Here is a 19,471-nt window from a genome sequence, read left to right as displayed (position 1 = left end):
ATCTGAGAGAGAGAAGAAAAACAAACCAAAAAATAAAAAGGGAGAGAGAGCTTTTCTTGGATGCTGTAAGAGTTGGGGTTTTGCTAAGCATAGTCCACTAAAGTTTACTGCCCTATAGGCACAGGATACCAAGACAGCCAAAATGAAACTGATTGCAAGGCAGAAAATTTTGCCAACTATGAATCTTTAGAAGAAAAGAAAAAGATGGCATTGATTGGAAAGAATTAGCAATAGATGATTAAGCCTCAATTCTCGTATACACATACAATGAAAGGACTCAGCTCGTATGAGTGTTGAGAAATAGTCACAGCACACAAACAGTACCTTACAAGCACAGAGTCAGTCATATAGTTACTTAATGGGGTAGCTATGAAAATGTCTTTATGTGACTTAATGACAAATGTCAGAGTCCTAAGTAAATTCAGATCCCTTGTATGTGCTGATCAGGAAAATGTAATCTCTGCCTAAGGGGGATGAAAACTGAGAATGATCATTATTAGCCTTACCAGTGAAAGGTTACTTGAAACATTGCCATGAATGCAGTTTCAATAAAAAATCAGAGATCCAGACATTTCTTTGTTACAATAGTCTGAGCCATCCAGACAGAAGTTATTATATAAATGCAATAAATAGATTTGAGCTTATCTGCTCATTTGGAAGTCATCAGTACTGAGTTTAGAATGGTAGAGCACACATTTCTTAGTAGGAACTAGTAACAGACTTGAAAATCTTAATAAACATATAACTCTGAACATTAATATTAACTGTTTAAGTTTGTGAGGCTTTCTGTTTGTCAACTTTGTAGTGTATTAATTTCAGTTGCTTGCAGTTGAAAAATAAGCCTATTCTCCATCTCTTTCGTTTTTTTTAGTAACCATCTGTTTGTTTGTTGTGGCTTTTCATAGACCCTGCTGGAAACAACGACTAGCCTTCTAAACCAAGATCTCCATTGGTCATTATGTAACCTAAGAGCTTCTGTCACTAGAGGACTGAATCCCAAACAGGATTATTGCTCTATATGTTTGCAACAGTACAAGAGACACCAAGAAATGACTGATGAAATCATTGTTTTTAGGTAAAAGAGGGAAGGAAATGTTATCTGCAGGGTGTGTGTATACATGTGTGAGGTTTCCAAGTGGGAATATAGCTGGATATACAGCCCCAGTCAGAGATTCACACAGTAAGCTAGACAGGCAAAGTTCCTCCCCCATGGTCCTTATTCTGCATGGGGAGGGCGAGAGGTTAGGGTGCTCAGATGGTAAGTAAATACGGAATAATAAGAGCTATGAAGAAAAATGAAACACAGAGCAGGAGGCTAGAAGGATGAAGTGTTCTAGGTAAAAAGAATTCTCTTTTAAGAAGGCATGTCAGGGAAGACATCTCTTGAGAAGATGACATTTGGGCAGAATGAGAGAGGTAGGAGGGACAGGTGCTGAGAGGCTTTGGTCCAGAATGTATTTTAAGGGTAGGGCTAACTTGCTGGTGCATTGGGTGTGGAGTGTGAGGGGAGGGGAAGTGTGTGGCATGTGAAAGAAAGAGGATAGTCATGGATGACTGTTTTGGACCCGAGACACTGAAGAACGTAGTTGCCATTTGTTGAGATGAAGAAGTTTGACACAAGGCTGCGTTGAAGATGGAGTGCGGTGGAAACACAAAGCGTGGTTTTGGTCATGTTAAATTTCCAGTGTCTACTGGATATCCAGAGTAGAGTTCTTGAGGAAAGAAGACAGGCTTAGCACAGAGGTCAAAGGCCTGAAGGTATAAATGTGGTAGTCCTGAGCATTTAGGTGGTATGTTAAGGCCGTGTAATTGGAAGTAATCACTACAAGAGCAGGGAGGGTAGAGAAAAGCAGACTATAAAAGAGACAAGTTGTACAGAGAATGAAAAAGTGTAGAGAAAAGAAAGAATGTGAAGGTTATAGTAGAGAAATGGATTGACTTCTGGGCTAGTCCAACATTTCAGGTTAGAGAGAGGAGGAGGAGCCAGTAAAGATGACTGAAAGTTATACTCAGTATTCAACTTCTGGGGGGCTCAGTAATTTAGTGTAAACAGTAGAGACTTTTTTCATAGTATTGCAAAAATTTACATGAGTAATGACTTTTTTTCTCTCTGTTTCACCAAGTCATAATTCTTACCTTGAATTTAATGAGGCACACCACTCATGTTATTATCAAGCTACTTACATAATTATAATTTTTTTCCAGTTGCCTTTTTATTTCACACTATCTAAAAATACTGCCAAAATTTCATAGTTTAGGGAATGAACAGAAGTTCAACTTATCTTCCAGGTGGTTTGTAGTCAGAGAGCTGTGATTCTGTCCCTCCTCACAACATAAGGATGCAGATGTATGAGTCAGGATTTTTAAAGAGAGGACGGCAACAAGTGCATTCCTTTCCTGCTCTTGCCCTATTCAGCCAACAGGACATTGCAGCTTATTAGACACTTTTACTGCATTTAAGTACACTCTTATCACAGTTTGTGGTTCTTATGACAATGAAGAACGTGAATTGGTTGCTTTCATTTCACAGCTGTGGCCATTTGTATCATTCATTCTGTCTACAAAGCAAAGAATGCACTGTAGAAATTGAGGGCCAAACGAGATGGACGTGCTACAAATGCAACTCCAGTAACAAAGTAGGAAAACTAAGTGAGAACTCATCGGAAATTAAAAGAGGAAGGGTAACGCCATCGCAGGTAAGTCTTGTTTCAGTGGTAAGATGGACATGGTCATTTCTTGCCAATGTTTTTCAGTCCTGGCCTCATTTTCTTCCCAATGTGTGGATCTCAGCAAATTTACTTGATGGGATATTGAATGCATAGCATTTCTTACTCAGTCCTATTTAGTGTTTGAAGAGCCTCTCCTCTCTGCTCAGCACTGAAAGACAACACATTGCCTGACCTTGAAAAGCAAGAAATCTAGTTGATCAGAGAAGATACAGACACTTGAATCTGTTTTTCAGAACCTTGACGGAGTAACCGGTCAGCACGTGCAGATGGGTACTTGCAGTACTAATGAGTGCCTGGATACCTGAGAGTGTGAATCAGCGCTTTTACAGGCCTGATGCTAGACAGGTGCACACCCGCATACTCTGTGCATGGTCTTCTCAATTAGATAACTTGCTTGAAAGAATTTAACACAGTATTGAGTTTCTCTTTGCATTTGGAATCTAACAGACTAGATTATTTTCATTTCTTCTATAGCACTTTTTAAAAGGCTGTGGAGCAGAGTTTGAAGTCTATTGCTTAGTACCTTCTAGGGGAGCAGAACTTGGCAACATGAAGGGCTCAATGTGGAGAACTTAGTAGGGCTGTGACTTGATGCTGTGTTATGCTCAGATATGCAGCTACTTTAAAGTATTAGCACATTTGCTGTATCTCACCCCTTTCTGCACTATCCCGTAGTTAACCATTGCATCATATAGTGAAAAGGTAGATCTGTTACACCCTTTCGGTTTCATGAGCTTGTATCGTAAGCAGAACCAGGAACGACCCATGACTGGCTACTGTGCCAGAGAACAGATAGAGTTTCTGCATACCAGTGGTAGGCATTCCCTTTGTATGTTCACACATTATTTGTTGAATGACATGCCAGGCACTGTGCTAGGTGCTAGGAATATAATGGTAGCCAAGATAAACATGTAGAACTCACAGTCGTGAAATTATATACAGATGTTGAATATAGGATGCCGAAGTTCTTTCTAACTCCAAATATGTGATGTCTTTTCCAATATCAGTTCTGAAACAATTTCTGTCAATTCTCTGAACACCAACAGTGTCCAACAGTTCAATTCTCAAACTACCTGGAGTTAGAGATTTCATGGTTTATGGGTTCAAACCCATAAGATTACCCTCATGTTAGGTGATATTTATAAATAGGATGCCACTTTTGTACAACCCAACTACAAATTCAAGAGTTCCCAGACCCTCCCTCTCTTGATAATTCATTAGTATAACTCATAGAACTCAGTAAAACACTTTATATACATTTATAGATTTACTATAAAGGGTGCAACTCGAAAGCAGCAAATGGAAGAGATACAGGAAAGGCTCAAGTGGGCATGAGGAGTGGCAGATTCCATCCCCTCTCAAGGCCCATACTTTCCTGGCACTGTCAGTGTTTCCACCAACCCTGAGGCTCCTCAGACCCCATTATTTAGAGGTTTCATTGTGTGCCCATGTTTGATTAAATCATTGTGACTGAACTCAACCGCCATCCCTCTCCCCACTTAGAGGCCGGGTATGGGGCTGAAAGTTTGAAACCTCTACTCATGGCTTGTTCTTTCTGGCAACGAGCTCTCATCCTAAAACTATCTAGGGGTCCCTAGCCACCAGTCATCTCATTAGCAAACAAAAAAACTTCTATCACTTAGGAGATTCCAAAGGTTTTAAGAGCTCTGTGCCAGGAACCTGGGACCAAGTCCAAGTATGTATTTTTTATTGCACCCCAAGCACTTACAGATGAACTGTTCTGTAAGAGTGCATAATGAGTATGCCCAAACCAGACTAGAGGGATCATGGAAGGCTTTCTGGAAGCTTCCTGTTAGCTGCCTCTGAGGGATAAAAAGGAGTGAGTGAGCAAGATGAGCTTAGATGCAAGGGTGGGCGAAAGAAAAGAGTGTTGCAGGCAGACAGAACAATCTGTGCAACAAGTAGTGTCAGTGCTATGAAGCAGCAAGAAGCATGGAACAGGAAGTTGAGCATGATGGAAGCTGGAGGACAAAAGATGAGGGTGCACAAGATGAGGATAGGGAGGAAATCAAGGCCTTTATTATTTTGATGTTTGTGCTAAAAGAACAGGGAAGACATGGCAAGGTTTTAGGAAGAAATGTTACGATCTTACCAGAATATCTTGGGTTGTTTTTTTTTTTTTTCAGACTAGTACAGTATTCTGGTACTAGACTGTTAGAAGTAGAAATGGAGAATATAACTTATTTGAGATATGTTTGAAATGAGCACAAACATCAGATCATTAACATGGTCCCTGTTTACCTCACTGGCCTCATCTGATACTACTCCCAGCATCCAGGTGCAGCCAGCTTCAACTTCTACTTGCATGCTCTTTACTGATTCACAGCAGAGACACTGTGTGTAAGGAGTAGCATTATCACAACTTAATGATGAGTTAATTTGTTGAATGGAAGAGGAAAGACCAAGGGAGGAGTCACAGATAGCACCCAGATTTCTTATATTCAGTAACTGCACAGGTGGTGGCACTCTTTTCTAAGAAAGCAATAAACAACAGATTTGGTTGTAAGCCAGAGAATTCATTGTTGGAGTTGGAGATGTCTGAAGGACTTAAAGGTAAAGATATTCAGTATGGGGTCTGTAGAGTGAAAATTGCATTAATTGTCATCAAAACCAATTCCTTATTTGCATTCAGGAAAGGAAAAACAGGTTGTGATTTCCAGCATATTCTAGACTATATCCAAATGCAAGTGGGTGAACTTTTTAAAATGTAGATACTTAAGGCATTACATTTTGGGATTCTAGTTTTTTTTCCTCCCTCAATTATGTTCCATTCAATAACTAACTCATAATTATTTATGTCTCATTGCCTGGATATTACCACCTAGGTATTTTTTTTTCTTTCTTCATAGATTGAACTCATCACCAAGGCAGATTTTTTCTTTCTTCTTAAAAAAATATTTTATAAATCATAAAATTCACCTTCTATGAATTTTGACAGCCACCTCCGCAGTCAAGGTATAGGGCACTATTATTACCTCCCTCAAAAGCCTCCCACCACATCTCTTGGCAACCACAGATCCATTTTGAATTAATTCTTATAGAGGATGTGGATGTCCATTTAACTGCCTTTTGCTGTATTAAAAAATCAATTTACCATGTATATGCAGGTTTATTTCTAAACTTTCTATTCTGTTCTGTTGATCTATATATCAGCCTTTTCTCTAATATCATAGCTTTGTAGAAAACCAGGTTGTGTGAATCCTTCAGTTTTGTTTTTTTCTAGTGTTTAACCATTCTACTTCTATTGCCTTTCTTTAAAGGTCTGGGGTAGAGTACTTGCCTGGTATGTGCAAGGCCCTAGGTTTAAGCCCCACTAGACAGGGAGAGCAAGGCAGGGGAGGAGACAGGCAGAGAGAGAGAACTATTTGTAGCTCAGAAAAAAAGGATCAATATTTGCACACAAGTTCATAGGACTCCCAGTTTTCCTGCTATCAGCTTGTACTGTTTTTGTCATTCTGGCTTTATTAAAACTTGGTAAACATCTATGCCACATTGGCAATGCTAATTAAGATGTCTCACCATGAACCATTCACATTTCAATTATAAGAAAACTTAAAATATTGATTCTGTAGTATCATTAAACTTTATTCCATGAAAATTTACTTTGCTCTCAATTTCCTTTGATAAGCTATTGGTATGATTAGGTTCCCACACAGCACAAGGAGGGAACCCTGGGGAGGCCCCCAGGGACTCAGACATCCAGCTGACACAGCCAGTCAGCTGCCCCCTGTTCCCTCTACACTCAGAAAATAAGGAACGCATTTGAAGCATCCCACTGCCTTTGCAATGTGATCCTTCTATCAAATAGCTTTTTATTTCATCTTCTTCCAAGACTTATGATAATGATAGCTTTTTACTTCTTCAATTTCTGATTCCACCTCAACAGATTGCAACTGTTATCCTCAGAACTGAGGTCTTGGCAGATAAAGTCCTTTTGTCATTTCTATCTCACCCACTTTTTCACCTCTAGTCAGTATGTATGGTAGTATGTACAACACTGTGTACTAGCAGCTGATATCCATTGCCTACCAACAAGCTTACCAGTTACAATGGGAGTTGTTCTCTCAGAATAAGGACTTTAATTAAAGTCAGAATAAGGACTTTAATTTCGTACAAATGGGAGAAATGACCCAAATGACTTTCCTTCCTTTTCCCCCATCCCCAAATTCCCTAGACTTATAGCCACTCAGTCTGAAACTTTCAATACTGCAGAGCATACCTTGCAAATCTGATTGTCTTTTTGCTTCCTGTAAATATTACCCACAGATGAAATACACAGGAGAAACTAATTTTGTCTGAAACATTCAAGGTTCTATTTATTTTAATAAGTGTTACTTAGGTGATATTTTTCATCTCCTATTATTCCTTTACAAAATTCATAATAGCAAATAACCATTTCACTGGCCCTAATAAGCATTAAAAGAAATTAATTTGCTATTAAATTTTTAAAGAAAACAAGTTGGCCAGTAAGCAGCTTGATATAAATTCAAGGAAAACTTATAATTTACTAGATTTCAGTTTAAACATTGTTGACAGCATTTTAAAGTCTTGAGAGCACAAATAATAGGTGAAGACATTGTTGGGTATCAGAAGGATTGAAGTTGTTATTTCTTTTAAGCTTCTAAAAACAAAACCTTTCAACATTCATTAGGAAAACCGTAACATATTTTGCTCCAAAGTAGCCCTTACCATTAGAGAGCCTGGAGCACTGCCATAAGGGTTTTTTTTTGTGTGTGTGTTTTTATATGTAAATATCTAAGGATGTTAACTGGAAATATACATATTGCTGCCCATTCATTCTTTTAACAGTCACAAAAGGAGAGAAATAAATGAGTTGGTTTTTGTCCCTAGTGCTTGGTGTTTGTTCTGTTTCATGGTTTTTATCTAAGAAAATGTTTTGTCTTTGGGGGTAAATTTATAAATAATGTGAGAGGAAAGTATTTACAATTTCAAAGTAATTATTCTGTAAGTGATATTTATGTTCAGTAGTCATAACATTCTATTAACCATTGCATACGGCTTATTTATGTTGAGTTCCTGCTGCAAATTGGAGATTTGGTATACATGCTGTTTAATGAAATAGAAACACTGATATTACTAATGCCTTATTTTCATTTGTCCATTTTTAGCTTCCTGTTATTAAAAAAAGGCTAAATTCAAATTAAATCCTAAAAAGTGAGATTTTACTGTTTGGTAACAGCAACATTTCTCAAGAGGATGTCTTCCTAAATTAAATTTGTAAATTAAATGAAAATTAATGTGTCTCAGAAGAGCATAAGGATGATTGGTGATCCTAATATAAATGATATTTTTTGAGCAGACTTTTCTATTTTCCAGTAATTTTGGAAAATTACCCTAGTACTCAGTGATTCATTGCATCAGCCAAAATTGAATGCACGCCAACTGTGGACCAAATACCGTTCTTGGTACAGTACTGAACATACATTGATGAAAAACAACAACAAAATGTGGTTGAACTATTGCTTAACTTACCCTCAATAAGGGAGCTAGACAATTTATTAACCAACCATTATGTCTAATATAGTTTTTGATGTGTGATACACATATTACTGATACGAGGGGAAAGAATTAGATCATTTTAGAGAAGGTCAGGGAAGGGAAGCCTACTTTGGGTCACATGGGCAGGGAATATTTGTCTACAGAAATAACTTTTAAGCTTATACCCAAAGGGCACAAAGGTACCAGCCATGTGAAAACATTTCAGGCAAGAAAGACTAGAAAGCACAAAAGATCTGAGGAGAGAAGTGATTTATTTAAGGAACTGAAAAGAGATTAGTTGCTGAGCCAAGCATGGTGGCGTGCACCTGCTGTCCAAGATACTCAGGAGGCTAAGGCAGAGGAGACCAGCCTTGGCACCCCAGTAAGACCCCCAGAAGCAAAAAAAAAAATCAGTATCTGGAACACATACTGACTGAAAGGGAAAATAACAAGGAACAGGGTTGAAGCAATAGATAGGTAAAGCCTGAGTAGAGTCTGGTTTTCATTCTTAGAAAGGTTTAAAACAAAGGGAGTGGCACAGTCCAGTGAATGCTTATGGGAAGTAGATAGGCAGCCACAGCTGTCTTATCAGCCCCACGCTTGCTTCTTTTGCAGAACCGTGTAACAGACACCTAATGTTCCACAAATTTGTGTATCACCATGTGGTACAAAAAGGCTGTGTCCAAAAGACCTAAGGATGACATTACTACCAAAAAAGTGTTTTCAGTCTTTATGTAGAAATAAGGCTTTGATATTAATATAAGCTTAAAAAAAAACTCATATTCTATTGCCTAGTACAGTGTAAAAGAAAAACCTCAATTTTACCAGTGAACAAAGAAATGCACATTAAAATAACAACATGACATATTTTTTAACTTATTAAACTGGTAACTTTTTAAAAAATATGTATTAAACTTGCACATTTTAAAATACATTTGTGTTTATATCAGTTTGAATATGTCTCCCAAAGTTCATGTGTTAGCAGCTTAATCCTGAGGTTCGTATATTGATGGTATATGGAGGAGGGCTTTGAGGTGATTAGAATTAGATAGATCATGAGTAGGGTTCCCATCATGGGACCACGGCTTTACAAGGAGAGGAAAAGGGCCGAACCAGCACTGTCCCTCACTCTCCCCGTATGATGTGCTCAGCTGTGCTGTGACACAGCAAGAAAGCACCCACCACACCTAGCCCCTCCGTCTTGGACTTCCTAGCCTCTAGAACTGTGAACCAAATAAACTTTGGTTGCTTATAATTTACCTTGTCTGTGGTACTCTGTTATAGTAACAGAAAATAATTTAAGAGAATAAGGATTGGAGGGGACATGTTTATGCACTACCAGTCAGAATGCATATTTGTGTAAGTCCACAATCCCTTACTCTTAGGTCCTGTAGCCAGATATTCTTCAGAATCCAGAATTGTTTTTTGGTGGGGGGACTTAGAAAAGTAATATGCGGAGGGGTTTTTGTGGGGAATAATGAACAAAATACATAAAATAACAGTTCTTAAGACATTAGTCATCAGGTAATGAAAGATAGTCACCCCTGAAAGCCAAGGAAATAAATGATGTAAAACCTAAGATTATACTTAAATTATTGCCTGGAGGAAGTTTCCAAGGCATGACTTAGAAAGAAGGAACTGAGGCAGAGCCCAGCAGACTCTGAGTCAAGGAGATAAAGCTAGGAGTCCAGAAAACCAAAGTAGCTGAAGCTCACAGGACACAGAATTAGACAGGAGAGAACCACAGAGGTGGAGAGAGAAGAAGGGGAGAGGAAGTGAGAGAGGGAATGAGAGACAGAAGGGATGCGAATGAGAGCAGGAGGGAGCGCGAGAAAGAGAAACAGAAAGGCAGTCATAACGGAGTAAGTTGAGCACTGACCCACTTGTGCGAGACAACCCCTTGAGCTCAGAAAGAGTACCACCCAAGAGTTAGATGGAATGGTATCCCAGGTTCACATGGACACTGAAAGAACTAAACAGGGTCTTAGCCCTTTACTAACTGCTGCTTTCATCCCATGAGCAAAGCTTAAAAGTATAACCCAAAAATATCAAACCATTTCCAAATATTTAAACCACATCCCAGAACAGAGCTCAAGGATATGCTAAGAAAAAAAAAAAGATACTCAACACCCAACAAGGTAGAATTCACAGTGTTGAGCATTTGATTGAAAATTACCAGGCATACAAAGCAGGAAAATATAAATTGTAAGGAGAAAAAAAATTTCCTTTGAAATAGCCCAAACACAACACAGATGGTAGAATTAGTAGACAAGGACATTTAGAAGACAGAACACGTTGAATAAAGATCTTAAAGTTAGAAAAACCCAATAGGACATCTAGAGATTAAACCTCCAATTCTGAAATGAAGAATATACTACATAAGGGTTAATAGCAGAATGGGCATTGCGGTAGAAATGGTAAGTGGACTTGATTGTATAGCAGTAGAAACTTTCTCAACTCAAACAGGGAAAAAGTGGAAAGAAATGAATGGCATGAGTGAGCTATGAAGCAACTTCAAGTGGCCATATACACATTCAAGTGGGAGTCCAAAACCAGTGTGTAATAGAGTTCTATTTCCAGTAACAGTAATGGCAGAGGGATCTGTATTGCCAACAACAGTTATAAGCCCTTGGCAATTATAAGCTCTAAACAATTAAAAAATTGTTTAGAGAGCAACAAGAAAGAAGCAAGCAGAAACTGCTGGGAACACAAAGCTTGAATGAAGGGAAGCAAACTAAGGAAGCTGCAGTTAGTCAGCTTTTTGTTAGAGCCCTTCTTGGTTTATCTTGGTGTATGAGAAAAAGAGCTTGAGCAGAAATAGCTTTCTTGCTGGAATGAAAAAACAAAAGTCAAAGTTTACGACTACCAAAGCATCTGTAATTCAAGGCGGAGCTTCAAAAAGGAGAGTGTCAAGAAGATGGAGCCTCAAATTCTCTTTACAGAGTTCTGAATTCAACACACCGCTCCAAGAAAACCAGGACAAAATAACATCAGGAAGATGAAAGAATTGAGCAGATTTGAGAAGCTGTCTGGTGCTGAGTGTGAAGTGTAAACTGTGCTATATTAGAGAGATTGATACATACCTCAAATTTTGTGTTGAAACTGCTAAAGAACCATAGTTTAGGATCAAGGGCTCCTCCAAGACTGAGAGCTAAAGTAAATCCTCTCTAGTATAGCCAATGCCCAAATTATCATAGAAACAAAAGAAAGAAGAAAGAAAATATAACTACAGTCAACAGAAAAAGCACTGGTACAAGCAGACCTGTGAATGATCCAGATGTTAGAATTGGCAGTTCAGGAGTTTATAATGGAAATAAATGTTAAAGGAGTCAGAGGAAAGGATCAGCAGGATAACTAGTCACATGAGGAACTGTCAGCACAGGAATAGAAACAGTGAAGTAAAATCAAGTGCAAATTGTAGAGCTAAAAAATGTATCTAAAATTTTCAGGGCTGGGGATGTAGCTCAGCAGCACAAGCACCTGCCTAGCAATTGCAAGGTCCTGAGTTTGATTCCCAGTACCAAAATAAAAAATAAAACTTTCATTAGATGTCAAAATTTTTAACAGAAAAATATGTTACCACTATATTTGAAGACAGTTCAATAGACATTATTATAACTGAAACAAAGAAACAAAAAGGGTTAAAGTGGAGAGTTTTTGGTGTGACCTGTGAAGCAATATCAAGAAACTTGGTGTGTGAAGCATGTGCATGCATGTGTGTGTGTTCACACATATGCATTGCATGTGTGTATTTAGAGTTTCAGAACATAATGGAGTGAAAGAGTAGATAGAGTCTGGAGAAATGTGACTGAATAGTGTCTGGTATTTTCCCAAATTTAGTGAAAAACATTAACCCACAGAGCCAAAAAGCCTAGTAAGAAAAATATAAAATCTAGCAGGATAAATAAAAAAAACATATCCAGTCACTTCCTAGTCATCGTGAACTTGCCGAAACCAAACATATATAGGTCTTAACAGGAGTCAAAGATAAAACAAGAATGATGAGTTGCTTCTGATTTTAAGAAAATGGAGGCCACTGGCACCTTTGAAGTGCTAAAAAAAAGGTAATACGGTGTATGTATTATATATTATACAACAGTCCCAGTGTGGACTCAGGCAGCATCCCATAACCGTTTCAGAATGTTCTTTGGTTTCATAATTTTTTGGATTTTAGAATTATAGGACAATTTTTTCAGACCCATCTTCTTAAGAGAAAACTTGTAATAGGTATTTTTAGGTGTTTACACTCCTTTGAAGCAAAGACTTACAAGAGTCCAATGGAAATAATTAAGCTTGTGTACCAAGTATTATGTACCAAGATGCTTGTGATAGCATTTTTAATAATTAATAAAAACAGCCAGAATACCCCAGTAGCTCTCATTTGGTTAACTTAGTTATACATGTTTCACACAATGAATGAACTGCTTTGTAACCATGAGGAATGACATTGTAGAAAAAGATTCAATGGTGAAATGAGTATATATAACAAGACTGTTTCTAAAAAAAAAAAACAAATTGGTACAGAGGGTTTTCCTGTTGTTTTTAAACTTCAGCTCAAATTGCTTAAGTCAGGAATCATTTTGTTAACTAAGATCACAAAAGTTCAGCGTGATTAGGCCATAGCTCCATATATCTTCCATATCCCCAGACCTAGTGTCTGCACACCTGGATTTAAAGTGTCTCCTTTAAGCTGCACTGCCTGAGGCATTTCCAGAAGGAGTCCTGTTAAATGAAAAATAAGACCTTTCATGAGGGATGCTGAACCATTCCTGTTGCCACATCAAACACTCTCTGAGTTAATCTCCAGAGAACAGCCTTCTCAGATAAATTGTCCACCACCACATCTAGTTCTTGGCTTGTTTTAAAAAGTCTGCAGATTCTTTCATGAGGTCATTTTTTTAAGCTTAAATATCTACGTTGCTTTGAAAATCTGTTTTCTCCCTTTTCAAAAAGAGCATAGCAGGAGTTAAAATTGGATCACTTTTCGCAAGCTACATCATACATCTGGAGTGAATTCCAGAGTATTAATGTCACAGTATGTTGCAGCAAGGACTGTCAAGTCTAATTTTTGCAGACCTGCTAAATCTGAAAGAGCAATCTGGACAGCCAGCAGTTTTGATCTTTGAGCTGAGGTATGTTTTCTGAAGTTATTCTGAAAGTCAGAGGAGAAAAGCAAAAAATCCTGGTCCTACTTGAGTGACAGTGTGACCATGATGGGAAACATCTTCATCTTCTGTACTGTAGGCGTTTTTAATTTGACTTCAGATTGGGAGAGGCCTGAGACCTGGAGTGCAATTGCTCTTCAAGTACTTGGATTTCTTCCATATTGTTCTAGACAGGTATTAGCTTTGAATTATTTGTAGTCTTAATTATATTTTTCTTTATAAATTAATAAGTGGATATTCTGATTTCATACATTAGTCAGTATATTAACATAGGAATACTGTATATTCACTGCTGGAACTCTGTGAACTTGGAATTTTTTTTTTTTTTTTTTTTTTTGTTTTTTCTCCAGTACCAGGAACCGAATTCACGACCTTGCGCTTGCCAGGCAGGTGCTTTGCCGCTGAGCTAAACCCCAGCCCTTGAACTTGGAATTTTTATTGTGGAAAGATAGTTTTTAACAAAGTCAGTTTCTTTAATAAAGCTGTTCATATTTTTTATATCATCTTGGGTTCATTCTTTAAGTTTTGTAAAGTTTTAAAAAAATTTTTAAAAAGCTATCCTTTACACTTAGTTTATGATCAATTTTACTGATCTTTCTTGAGAACCAACTTTTGGCTTTTGGTTAGTGTTTTCTGTTTTGTTTTTCTGGTTCACTGATTTCTATTCATTTCTTTTCTTGTACTTATTTTGGTCTTCTCTTTCTAGTTTCTCACATTGGAAACACAGGCTTTTTCTTCTTTTCCAAGGTAGCTTATAAGGCCATAAATTTCTTTCTAACTGCTGTTTTAGCTGCATCTTACAAATTTCTTACAGTGCCTTTTGAGGTAATATGGTAATTAATATAAACCATAAATAAATAAAGTATACAGATTTGACAGATGTACTTACCTATCCATGAATCTATCACCATAATCAAGATAATGGCCCTATCCATCACCATCAAAAATGTACTCAGTTCCCTGGCAACCACTGATTAGCTTTTTGTTATAATAGATTAGTTTTCATTTTCTAGAATTTTGGATAAATGGACCTATAAAATATGTATACTTTGACTTCTTTCACTCAGTGTAATTACTTGAGATTCGTCCATATTATTGTATTGAAAACTCGTTTCTTCTCACTTACCTCTGCAAAAATGCCGCCCATTGCTTACTTATTGCCTCAGTTGTTCACAGTACCACTGCGGCTGTTTATCTGTTCAGTTCCATGCCATTTGATTGAAACCATCTTGGACTATCTCTTCCATTTTTCTTACTCTAATCATATTTTTATCTTGGATAACTACTGACTTTTTGTCTCTAGAAAAACTGTGAGGGAACTTAATATAAAGTCTACTCATTGTTCCTCTGAGAATGTTTTATCTCTCTTATACCAATGCAGTGTTTTGGGGGTTTGCTTTTTGTTTGGTTTGACTTTTTTTTCTTTTGTAGTACTGGGAATCAAACACAGGGTCTCATACATGCTAATCAAGTGCTCTACCAGTGAGCTACAGCCCAAGCCTGATTGAATTGATGGAATGTGAATCAAATAAACATAAGCTATTAACTAAGTCAATATTGAAAATATTTGCCCTTTTCTTTTCCAGGTAAAAATGTCTCCATCATACCATCAGTCCAGAGGAGATCCTGCTGCTAAGAAGGTGAGTTTTAAAGTTTAAAAAAAAAAATTCCTTCTGTGTGTTTATTCTCCTCGCGTGAACAATCTTCTTGAAATGACAGTGATATTTAATCATCTTAATACTGTCAGAAGTTTCTTCTGATTGGATGCTTTAATGACATGTTGCCAGGACCACTTGGCTCTTCCAGAGAAGCCAAGTGGGGTTTGGGACCCAGCTCTGTCTCCTGGCAACTGAGGACTGTCAGTGTTCTAGAATTCCCATCCTCGGTACCAGGTACATTGTCAGTGAGAGGTATTCTGAGGGAAAATTATGTCATCCTTTTTAATAATATGCTTTCCCTCTTGATAGCTATGTCTAAAACTGTTGGTCAGAGATATAAACACTTCGGCACATGCCATGTAGAGGTTCTTAGTAAGTGTGCGTAGACCAGACCTGTCATCTGGCCTTTTTAGTCCCAGCCTGCCTGTAAACCCTGTGGTACAGACGGGCTGAGAGTTCTTCACCTGAGCAGCTCTCAGATGACATCAGGAGAATGACTGAAACCATTTTCTCTCAGCTGCAACACTGCCACTGAAACATGTAAACACACTGATATTTCTGCTGTGTTTTCTCTTACCATCTTTCATTTGCTGATAGCTGAAACATTTTCTTCCTTTACCTTTTTATTTACAGTTTCAGCCACCATCCATGTCAGCAAAGCACTGTAGAACAAAAATAACAACTTGCTGGTTCTGTTGACTAACAGTAGCTTTTAGCTTCAAAGCTGTGTGGCAAAACAGGTCCCTTTTCTCTGCGGAATCCTCTGAGACTTTTTCAAAAGCAAAGAATAAAAACAAAATATGTTGTCTGAATAACCCTAGTACATTCTGTACATGAAAAGCGCTTGCACTCCTGTCAAGCAGTGAGGACAGACAAGTCTGAGGCCGTGATCACCGCCACTCAGAACCATCACGTGTAACGTGAGGGGCTAGCGTGAGCCCATATACCTCAGCTTCATGTTTCTCCAGTGCGTGCCTGCCACCAACTACTTCTGAAGCAAAGCTTTGTTTTTAGCTCATGGCTTTGGAGTTTCAAGTTCAAGATCTGGTGGCCCCACGGGTTTGGGCTTCTGTTGAGAGTGGCACATAATAGCGGAAGCACATGTTGGAGCTGGTGGCCCCAGGTGGCACTCCTAAGTGCCAGAGTGATAAGTGGGAACTTAAGCCTTTTTTGTGTAGGAATCAGGACTATATCTATTTTATCCAGTCTACCTATCTTGAATATCTTTTAATCAATAAGAGCTCATTTCTAGTATTTACAATACTGATCAATAAGCCACTAATTGAATGATTTAAAGGATTTGTTTGTTTGCTTTTTGTTAACTTACAGTCTTAAGTATTGGTCAACAAATGAAGAGCTATAGGGCTTTTGGTAGCTTTCTCAGGGACTTCATATGAGCTCACTGCTCCTGAAATAAATATTCTTAATTAGGGCCTCTGACCACCAGAGTTGAAGCCCAAACTAAATAGCACATATTTATTATCAGGCTGTTAATGGTGTCTGTAGTTCCTGACATGTGCACGGTAACAGACGCCTGTGCCAGTGCAGGGAGTGAAGGAAGGCTTCCCAGAGGAAGAAGAGCTTGATCTAGCTTTGAAAAATGAAGGACAAAGTCTCCCAGGCAGATAGATGGGGTGAGTGTAGCACAATGGAGTAAATAGGGGAGGCTGTGTATGTGTTCAGTGTAAAAGCATGAGAAGGTCTCGCAAGAGATGAACGGAGATCCAAACCTCAGAGAGCCCCAGTCTGTGAAGTTTGCTTTTTATCTTGAGGATAAGTTTCTACTAAAGGTAAGTATAAGGGCAAAAAGGCTAATTTAAAAAATAAGTCAGTTGTGTGGGCAAGAAAAAAGTTCCTAACCCTAGGCTGTGTTAATGAATCAACTCAATATTAGCTGCCCCTGCCCAGAAAATTCTTCCTTCCACTCTGCGTAAGTATCAGTTAGGGTGTCCTTCCTTCTTTGAGCTCATAGCCCCCTGAACTAGTCTCTATCATTGTACTCACCTTGATGCACTGAAATTGCCTCTTTAAATACATCTCTCATTAGAGCAAGTGTGTCCTGAGAGCAGGAACCATATCAGTTTTGCTTACTGTTATTGTATGTGTAAGTATAGAAGAAAGCAGTTGCTCAGTTGTCCAAGAATGAATGAATGAATGCATGAAATATGAAGAAAATCCCACAGGATTTGTAGTTGTTTATGGGACTGAGGAGAAAAGAGGTTTCTGGCTGTGATAACTGGAAGAGAAACAAATGAAACATCGTTGCTGATTCAGACACATATTCCTCGCTTGGCTAGTTTCCTACTCTTTGCTCTGAATTAGTATTTTGAGGGAGATTTACATGAAGATCAGCGTGACACTCAGCACCTCCTAGTACTTCCCCACTCGTACAAAATCTTTGTGTGTATACGCTCATGTGTATATATATCTACCTATCCCTTGTCTGTATACATCTACCTGTCTATTCTGGTTCTCATCCTTGAGCTAGAGTTTCTCTTCCCAGAGTTGCATTGACAGATGGAAGCGGTAGTGTCTGTTAAACAGAGACTGCAAAAGTGACATGAGTAAGAAACAGAAAGGAAGCAGCCGTTTGGTGATGCAGTAGAGTCCCTGTTGACCCATAACTGAAGAAAGTGTTTGCTGACTCTCCTCACCACCAGCCCTGCCAAGAGCTGCATTCACCTGCTGAGGGAGCAGGAGCAGTGCTCTGAAAGGCTCTGCTAACTTCTTGGGACGTGTGTTTCACATAGCAGTCACTTTTGAGGACCTCCGTGTGTCAGAGGGTATGACACATTCTACCCCATGTATCTTTTCACAGCAGTTTGCATTTATAGATATTTACAAAATCTCTGGACTACAAATACTTATTGTATAGATATGTGTAGTATACGAAATTTGTATATAATATTTATTTTCTGTATATAGAATTTCTTCTTAATTGACTAGTTACAAAGTTAGAAGATACACATGCTTCCCCAGAATCTTTTCATTGTTTAATCGTGGATGACCTGAAATTTAAAAGTCAGGAAACACTGCTGTCAGATGAAAATTGACACAGTGGTCCAGTACAGTGCGAGGCCTAGATCCAAATGGGAGGTGTTGACAATGGCTGAGGTGGATGAAAGGAGTTAGTTGATGGCAGCTTCAAAGACCACTTAGCTATGATACATCTCTGCTCAGCTATTGAAGAAATAAATACCCTCGAGGGACTTTTGTAGCAAAAGTTGGATCTGTCATATGCATACTCACCAGAGATAGCATTTTGTCTCAAAGATTAATCCCAGAAGCCTGGTTCCTTCTGAGATACTGCCTGGTGTCAAGTAGCTTTTCCACAGTCATGTCTGCACTGTGGCCAAAGACTCCTCCGGCCAGTTGTGCCACTGAAACGTTCATAGTTGTTTCCTCAGAGTAACTTCTGCTTAGATACAAAATACAGGGAATGGGAGAGTGAAAAACTTTTCCAATATTTCTGTGGTTCCAACCAATAAATATTTAGCAAGCCTCAGTTAGGTGCTAGGCTTTAGAGGGACTAAAGTCAGTGAAATATATAGTGCTTCTCTTGGCACATCTGCACATCACTGGTGACTAAACTGGTGGAGAAATTGATTTGCTGTTTCTCAAATATTCAAGTATAAGAATTTAGAGATTATTTCTTTTATTCCAAGTACTCTGGTGAAGTTAGATTTTTAAAACCCAGTTCCTAGTCTTGGTACTCATGTTGGGAATGCAGACAACTACACTTGCTGAAGTTTATTGAATTGCAGGGATTTTTGTTTTGTTTTCTGTTTTTACCAGAAAAAGTCTTGCCAAGCTGCTGTTTCCCTGTTTCCATAACAACAAGACAGCTGGTTACAGTGTCTCAGCTGGCTGGTCCTGAGAATGGCTGGTGAAGAGTTTCACAAGTCAAGAGAAACACAAAATAAGGAAAGCACTGGGGTAGCTGCATCATCATCTAGGCCATCACTTAGCGGTGGCTTAAATATTCATTTGCCTTTTTATTCCACCCTTAACTCTTTCCTGCAAAGATTCAAGTCCTCAAAAACAACAAAGGGAAAGCCCTTGATGGATGTCAGTGCATCTTCCTTAGAATCTTTGTCATAGTAGGACTTTTATCCAAATGGAAATTCAGAGCCTTTACTGATTAAAAAAAAAAAATCAAGGAAACCAAGAACGTGATTTGGTCTGTGTTTTTGCATAGGCAGGATGGAAAATCTCAGCAAATCAAGTGCCTTTTTATACTAATGTAAGGAAGCTGATATCTAGTTGCCTTCAGACATCTGAAGGGCACTCATTTGTTTTTGATTTTTTGTTTTGTTTTTTCTGTTTTTGTCTTTTTTTGAGACAGGGTCTCGCTCTGCAGTTCAGCCTGGCCTTGAGCTCACTTTGTAGCCCAGGCTGG

General features: G+C 38.4%; 1 protein-coding gene across 2 annotated transcripts in view; it reads left to right on the top strand.

Annotated features, from left to right (window-relative positions):
- The window catches only part of Vps8 (vacuolar protein sorting 8 homolog (S. cerevisiae)), a 211,019-nt gene that overhangs the window by 161,391 nt on the left and 30,157 nt on the right, over positions 1–19,471 (top strand). The window contains exons 44-46 of one of the 2 annotated variants that reach the window (XM_005383304.2): positions 906–1,075; positions 2,531–2,696; positions 15,001–15,054. In XM_005383304.2, coding sequence (XP_005383361.1) covers positions 906–1,075; positions 2,531–2,696; positions 15,001–15,054 — 390 coding nt within the window. Of the gene's footprint in view, positions 1–905; positions 1,076–2,530; positions 2,697–15,000; positions 15,088–19,471 lie in introns of those variants that run through there. The other variant, XM_013513539.1, reaches the window with a different exon arrangement.

The sequence above is a fragment of the Chinchilla lanigera genome, unplaced genomic scaffold (assembly GCF_000276665.1).
Source record: "Chinchilla lanigera isolate Chin_1 unplaced genomic scaffold, ChiLan1.0 scaffold00019, whole genome shotgun sequence".
In the NCBI taxonomy this organism is placed as follows: Eukaryota; Metazoa; Chordata; class Mammalia; order Rodentia; family Chinchillidae; genus Chinchilla; species Chinchilla lanigera.
Note: the sequence above shows the minus strand (reverse complement) of the source record. Positions and strands in the feature narration are given on the sequence as shown.